The sequence below is a fragment of the Cavia porcellus genome, unplaced genomic scaffold (genome assembly GCF_034190915.1).
Source record: "Cavia porcellus strain 051 isolate PalLab524CR breed Dunkin Hartley unplaced genomic scaffold, mCavPor4.1 scaffold_37, whole genome shotgun sequence".
NCBI lineage: Eukaryota > Metazoa > Chordata > Mammalia > Rodentia > Caviidae > Cavia > Cavia porcellus.
The window spans coordinates 7,648,513-7,656,675 of NW_026947520.1; the positions used below are offsets into that span (position 1 = coordinate 7,648,513).

Here is an 8,163-nt window from a genome sequence, read left to right on the forward strand (position 1 = left end):
TGAAGTATTTGTGCCAGTAGGCTGAGAGTTCTGCACTGAAGTCAGGAAATGATGCTCAAAATAAGGACCAGGGTTCCTGCTAAAAGTACCACAGTCATCCTCAGCAACAATGGGGTTCCGAGCTCCTCAAGAGATTGAAACAGCTGAGTTCATATTAGCAAGCAAGACAGACTCCTCCTGGAGATTGCACAGCACACCATCTTCTTCTCCAGAGCCAAGAAGTGATGCTGAAATCAGTAAGGATCAGATTCCCATCCCCCAAAAATGAACTTCAGCCATTCTCAGCAACAACAAGGTCCTGTGCTCCTCAGACAATAAGAACAACCAAGTTCATATAAGGAAAGAAACTCAAGGACCTCCTCCAAGAGAACCCACAGCAACAAGAAGACTAACAGCACTTTTCAATAACACTTATTCCTCTCCAGGTCTTCTTTTTATGTTGGCAACAATCCTCAGGGTTTAGTTAGCTGAATGTTAAGTTGACCACCAGTTTTCAATGCACCACAAAAGGTTTATTTAGCTCACAGTTTGTAGAGGTTCCAGTCCATAATTGGCTCACTCCAAGGCAGTATAGAAAATAGTGAAACGCATGACAGAGGAGGACCCTTCACGGTGCCCACAAAGTAGCACAATCAAGGGAGTGGCAGACAAATATCTTTTTGTCCTATAAATTGTATGCAGTTCTATGTGCCCTAAGTCAGATATAACACTCACACACTTAATGCTAGATGGAATCATGCCAAACCAATCAGTGAACTGATTTACTAATCATATACCCTTATTCACAGCACCACAAACACTAGATACAGTCCCGTCTGCAAAGCCCACCCCTAAGACACCATGAGGATTTTGAGGGACAGACACCAATATATGGATTTTCGGAGTACAAAATTCAACAGTATTGTATACTTTGTGCATGGGACAGGGGGAGGAAAAATTTCAATGGCAATTTCAATATCAAATACATTTTACTAAAATATAATCAGAGACTAAATCTTTTTTCAGTTATTTTTCTTTCCTTCAACTATTTCCACGTTAGCTTCTTTATGGCTTTTTGGTTTGTGTAAAATCTTCCTAAAGTTACAATTCTATCTTTTTCAACAACTCATTTTCTAATGATCCAAAATTTTCTCTCTTCTTCTAATAATTTTCTCCTTGTATCATTCACCCCTTTGAAGTTTCTGTTTATTTATTGTCACTGTGTCCTTGGATTTTCCTATTTCCTCTTTACCCCTTGGGTACTTTTTTTCTATCGTGTGGTATTTTTTTGCTCAACACTTCCCTTCTATTTCCCAGTTTCTTCTGCGTCTCTGACTTCTCATCCGTGTGACTCTTCTACACTGGTGATCTCCATCATTCTCCTCTCTTCTGCTCTACTCTCCTGTTCTCCTTCATACATCCACAGTTCCTTTGTTCCTATGCTCTCTCTGCTCTGTCAAGACTCACATGGTTTCTAGCATCCCTCTTTACCACATTTCATTTCCCTCATCTCAAAACTCTCTCCAATTCCAGGTGTTCTATCTTATATTCTCTGTTTCACCTATCAATGTCATGTATTTTCTCTTTTTGTAATTCATTCTCCACCACCACTGTTCTGTCTGCTTTTGCTCATTCCTTTTCTACACCCACAGCCCTGCCAGCTTTGTCTTTGTTACTCTGCATACTTCTCCATTCTTAGTAACATGTTTTTTTTTCTTTTTTCATTATTTGTAAACCTTTTTGTCTTGATCCCTGGGTCTGATTCCATTTTCCCCATTTTTCTCTCTATGTCCCCTTCTCAGATCACAAAAATCCTTATTGCTTCCTCACTACTTTTGCTTCAAGTTCCCACTTCTTTTCCTTTACTTCCAAATGTCTTTCTGTCTCGTAATTTACCATCTTTGTACATCACTCTCGTTCCTCTTCCCTCCTCTATGTGTTGTCTTTCTGCTACAGTCTATCTGAGTTCTTCACACACCCTGTTTTTACAATTACAATTAGTATAGTTCTATAAACACAATATCTTAAGTGATTTAACATACATTTTTTTTTAATTTGGTGGATTTGTATTAGAAATTGAACTGAGGATTTGTGTTTGCCTGGACCCCTAAAAATGGTTTTAAAAAGTCTAATGAAGGATAAAAATTAAAGGATTACGATTTTTTTTAGGCAATCTCTTTCAGGGTAAGTTTGACTTCAAATAAAATGATATTCAGGGATTCCCTTGTTATTGATACAAGAACCACATGTCCAGAATGTAGTGATGAGGAGATTAATTTCACACAAGTGCATACTCATACAGACATGTGAAAATACACTCACAAGTACACACTGAGACATACGAAAAAGTGCACACACAAATACATGGACAAATTCACGTATGTAATCATAGTCACTCACTCACCAAACACAGACTTAGTACCAGAAGTCTCTTGCTATTAGGAAGCAACACATGATGTTTACACTATACTCAATGCAATTTTTATATCACTACTCATATCATTAATTTATATCAAGATTTAATAGTAATAATCTATGCAAATAACTTGAAGCTATCTTACTCAGTATTCGTCAATGATATAAAATATGTGGAGAGCATAGTTACAAAGCGTGATACTACATTTCAACATTGAAAATGAAAATATAAGAAGAATTTTAAGTCATGCATGTTCAGGTTACCAAATTTTTATGAGTAAAAGAGTTTTCATTGTCCAACAAAACTGTATCATGATTGACACTGCAGGGTATTTTACAGACAGCTTCAGCTGAGGCTTCATGATAGAGAAGGTTTAAGGAAAGTATCATATGTCACTGGGGCTGCCATCACTGAAAAACAGAAGGCGGTAGTCTTTCTGCTACTGAGAAAGCTGTTGATTTTCTCTAGATGAGAGAATTTGAAGAACAGGGGAGGTGGGGATAGACAGAGATTCCTTTTGGTCAAGTCAAGAACACAAGAAAAGCTAAATTAAGAGTTAAGATCATATCTTCTGCATTTTGAGGGGATAGTGAGGGTTGAGATCATCAGTGATGCAACATAGTTGAAACCAAACAGTGCATATGTTGTTCCTCTTGTAGTTAGGTGACTCTGTTTCTTTGACCATAGAAACAGCATATTCCAGATACACAGTGACCACAATTCATGAATACAAAAGGACAGACAGTTGAGAAACATGCACTTATGAAAGCATCAAGGGTAAACAGCAAGATTCTCAAATGATGAAAAAAAGTCACATATATTTGCATGATACAAGACAGGAAATAGAAAAACATAAACATGCTCACCAGGATAAGGATGCTGTGCGTGGCTCTGGTCTCAGCAGAGGACCTGAAGGAGTGGTTGGACCTATGGATGTGCTGAATCCGTCGCTTGTGCATAAATAAAATGAAAATCATGGAACCACAGGCTAAGAGCATGAGCCCCATGCATGAAACATCAAATATGGCAGTTAACACTGCATGCCCCGTGTATATCCCTCTCTTGGTATTCGGATCTGAACAGTAAGCAAAGTCTATCTTACTAGTAACATTTTTGTTTCTCAATTTCATAGTCAAGCTCACAGAAAAACAAATATTCAGCAACAAATGCAGGACCCAGAGTAGGGTAGTTAAGGTGTTTATGTACTTAGGAAATTTCAATTTGAGCTCAGTCCACCTGCAATTGCTGGGGCTGATGGTGATGGCCTGGAAGACACTCAGGAAACAAGTGCTACCAAAGGCTACACCTCTGCCTACCCTGCTAATATAGTAAACAAACTTGCATCCAAAGTCACTGAGGAAGTCTTCCAACCCATAAGCTGCCAAAATCTCTGGGACCCCTCTAAAGAGAATGACCAATAAGTTGGCCACAATCAGATGCATAATAATCATATCTGTGGGTTTTGTTTTATGTCCACTGAGATAAAGAAATATATATTTACCTAAGAGAAAGAGATTCCCCAGAGTTCCAATGAGAGTCTGAAAACTGAAGATTATTACAATATACACACTCTCAGAGCCCATTCTGTCACTTACTGTATTCAGGATTCAATTTCTTATACAGAGGTTTCTGTGTGATAACATGAATTATAAATAAACTCTCCTTTTATAATAACCTATCTCAATAACAATTTCTTTCTCAAATATATATGTTATATATATTTTTATATATTTGTTATATGTTTATGATAGTTTCCAAGTTTTATGTTTTTTGTATAGCATTTACAATATATAGATCACTGCTAAAATATTATTTGAGTACTTTAATATTTACATCTATCAGACAAGGCAGCAATGTGTGTTTCTCTTAAAATTCAGGTTAACTGAGCCACAAGGCAGTTAGCAACTCACATTAAAATTGGTTGAGTCTAGCTTCCATCCACGGCTGCCCAGTTGCTCTGTCATTGCTTTGGTATCTTATCCCATCTACATTTCCTCTTCTTTTAAATAACACACATAGATGCTCCTCAGTTCATGAGTGCTTCTCCTCACAAACCATTTGGTTCTCAAGCAAAAACATGTGACAAAATTTGGTTTCTCGTCACAAACTCCACATCAGATGCAAACACAGCTGTGGCACTGTTTTCCCACAAAAACACAAACACAACTACCTTCACAAAATCATAAAATGAATTAAGATCATGAACTGAGGTACCATTGTATCTTATGTCTTACATTAAAATCACTTTTTATGCAATGGAATATGTTATATTTTCCACTGTCAAATTTTTCTATAGAGTAAATATGTGCATAAAGACTGATCACTTTATGAAGTGTAGATACAGCTGGTAGTTTTACAGCTATAGTTATTTATTGAGTATAGATGAATATTAAGAAAGCAATAAAATATGATTTCATAGTTTAAATGCTGTCTTTCAAAAGAGTACAACATTGCAGTTCATTCTCCTCTGTGAGATATGAAATTAAAAAAAATCTAACTTAATGCTTTTAAATTAGGAGATGTTTTTCTACTTACTGTTTAGAGAAAAATACAACCTAGATATCCTATGACTTTTTAAGGATATTAAAATGTGCACAATATTGTCATCCTATAAAATAATCTGAAGTGCAAGAGGCATGGAAATCACGTTAGAATAGGACTTTTTAACCAAAAAAATGCATGGTATACATAATAAATACAGCAAATTCTGTATTTTTTCTGTAATCCTTCACTCTCATTAGTAAGGTGATACTGGAAGTATCTTTTTCTACCTACTAGAAGGGAAAATTCCTCATTACCAACATAATTCTAATACTGTGATACACAGATATATTTTCTCATTCAATAAAGATATTATACTCACTTTGAGAGTGACAGCTTCTGTTTCATAGACAGTACTTAAGTTTTTCATACCACCAGAGGATTCTGTAACTCTATTGTATTCATCAACAGATACACAGAATTTATAGTAAATTTCTACCTGATTACTTTATGATACCTCAGAAAGGAATTAATTTCAAAATTTCCGTCCTACCCAGCATGAAATTCAGACTTCTTTCCTGCTTGCTTCCAGCTGTAGCGCTCATGGATACATGAGTGAATGTTAGACCAGGACACATAAGCAGTTACCAGGATTCAGCACATGGTTCTAGCTTCACAGTTCCAATGTGGTACTGCACCAGTGTCCAGAACTGCTCTTCGTGTCTGTGTGGCTTTGGTGAAGAGCAGCCTCCACCCCAGAACAATCTGTCTTCACCCAAGAGCTCTCACCAAGAAAATGATGCCCCACTACTGTAGCAGACTCAGTTCTCAGCTGTGAGAAAATTCATTTGTGCCTCTCCCTCTGCCAGGATGTAGACCTCAGTGTGACAGAGACACAGCCAACGTGCATGAGAAAGGAAGGAGGCAGACACAGAGATAAACGTGAGTGATAATGTAACCTCACCTCCCCCAGGACACAAATATTCAATTCTTCTGTTGTGCCAATGACATACTTCATCCAGTGTTGTGTATCTGAAAAGTTTTTCTTAGCTCCAAATTCCCAGAGTCAATTAAAAGTTCTTGTTTGTGGTGTGTGTCTCCAAGGAGCAAAGAAACTGTGTTGGTGGTGCTTTCTTTTTATCTTCCCTGGGTGGACACTGTCATGCTGAGGAAGAGGAAAAAGTGAAGCATGAGGCTGTGATGCAGGCAGGAAATCACCTGGGTCCCCCTGGATCTTGGCGTCCTGTGAGAAGTTGTTGGCCCTATGGGTTCACTTATGTCATAAGTTAGACGTTAGAGGTGTTCAGAGACCATAGGGCAGGTTCAGGGAAGAGTGAAACAAAGAAAATCCCCCACAACAGACATCAAAATCCATTAGAGACTGTTTGAGAAGCTCTATGCCCAGTCATTCAAAAGTAGAGTTATCAGTGAGTAAATTCACAAAGAACACTGGAGAATCACATTGCCTCAGGGCTTTACCACTTTATTGGGGCCACTATAAGGGGCCATTTGCCATGAAAGAGCAAGAGATTAATCCACACAATGTTTATAGAGAGCTATAGTTAAATAGATACATGTATGTCCGTTTAGAATATATGCAGGTTATATACATTACATATATATTATATATGCTACCAAAAGTATGTAAATCAAGAAAAAGAAAAACTTGTATAAATATTTTAACACTAAATTTAATGAGATATCATGAGAAGTTACATTTGCTCTCTAAAATTACAAGAGGTGAATTGAATGGTGGTTATTAGATTCCAGACATTTATCAGTAGGGCAAACTACTGAATTGTGTATGCATTTTTTCAGTGTACTCTGTATATGTATCATGTTTTCTCCCAAAATAAGGCCAATTCAGAACACAGGTTTTTTCATGATTTTAGTAGTGATATACCCTGAAAATAGACTTATTGCATCTTTTGGTGTAAAATCCATAATCTACACACATAGCAACTTTATTCCAATTTAAATCAGATTACAATTCCATAATACAAGTGACACTACAATAAATAAATTGTAAAAAGTTAGTAAAACTCAATATAAGAAAAATATGAAATGGCATTCTTAGGAAGAGTGAGGAATTATTATAAAAATAGATGAACCGGGCTGAATAAAGGAGAAAATAAAACCATACCATTTCATAAGAAGATAAAACATGTTTTGTCCTAAGAAAAGAAATTAATCTCCATTTTATTAGGAACTTAATCATAAATTAAAAATTCTTAATAATAAAGTATCTTACAACACTCTTGCGTAAGAACAAGTCAGATCAAAAACATGTGAGAACACCCATGTGGTATCATCCCCATGCACTGTGAACCTGCTGGAATATGAATTCAATATTCTAATAAATAATGATAATCAAATAATGACACAAAAAGAAAATATATTATTTCATGTCCTTACAATCTTTGAAGAATGTACATTTTAAAGTAGGGCATGTTCAATTTAAATACAATAAAATACACATTATACAAATGAAATAGATAATATTAACCCAAAAGTTACATAAAATTATAAAGAATTATTGTTAAAAATTTAAGAAAAGATTACAAACAGAATCATTACAATACTTTAAAGAAGTAACAGAAAAAGCATTGTAACACTAATGCATTGTATTAGAAAAAAGGAAGAATTTTAAGCAAATTCTCGTAGTCTTTGCAGAAGAAACAGGAAAAGAACAAAATAATACCACAGCAAACAAAAAATAATAAATGTACAAATAGAAATCATTGCAAATCAAAGCATAAATAATGAACAAACTGAAAGCTACTGACTTATTTAATTATTAACTTGTTTTACACTCATGAACAGTGTTGTTTATTTCTAGGACTTTCAGTAAAGGAGAAACAGAGCTGCTAATACTGTGACTAAAGGAAAACATAAATTGAAAGTCATGAAAAACTAGCTTAATAATATATTCAACAGAAAAAATTGTGTAAGTGAAAAACTTTATCATAAATCATATTGAATCATATATTTTATAATGAATGATAGATATTTCCCATGCATTTGTTGATTTATTTATTTTCAGAGGTTTCTCCAGTTATTTATTTTATTTTAAATAGAAAAAAGTAATGAAATAGAGTTTTAAAACAGGGTACTAGGGAAGTAACACTAATCTATACATTAAGCACTGCTGTTTTCACAGTAATTTTCAGAGTACAAGACACAGATATGAAACATTGCCTATAAAATCACTAGAACAAAAATTTCTTCTCAAAAAATCAGAAGAAAACAGCTGGTTTCAATCTATTTTTAAATTGCGTGTATATGTG

General features: G+C 35.2%; 1 protein-coding gene across 1 annotated transcript; it reads right to left on the reverse strand.

Moving 5' to 3' along the window:
• Window positions 1-3,054: 3,054 nt before the first annotated feature.
• On the reverse strand, window positions 3,055-3,978 carry Cavporv1r682 (vomeronasal 1 receptor cavPorV1R682). Its single transcript, NM_001167399.1, is given in 1 exon segment — window positions 3,055-3,978. A coding segment is annotated over 1 exon segment (924 nt).
• Between the last annotated feature and the right edge of the window lie 4,185 nt (window positions 3,979-8,163).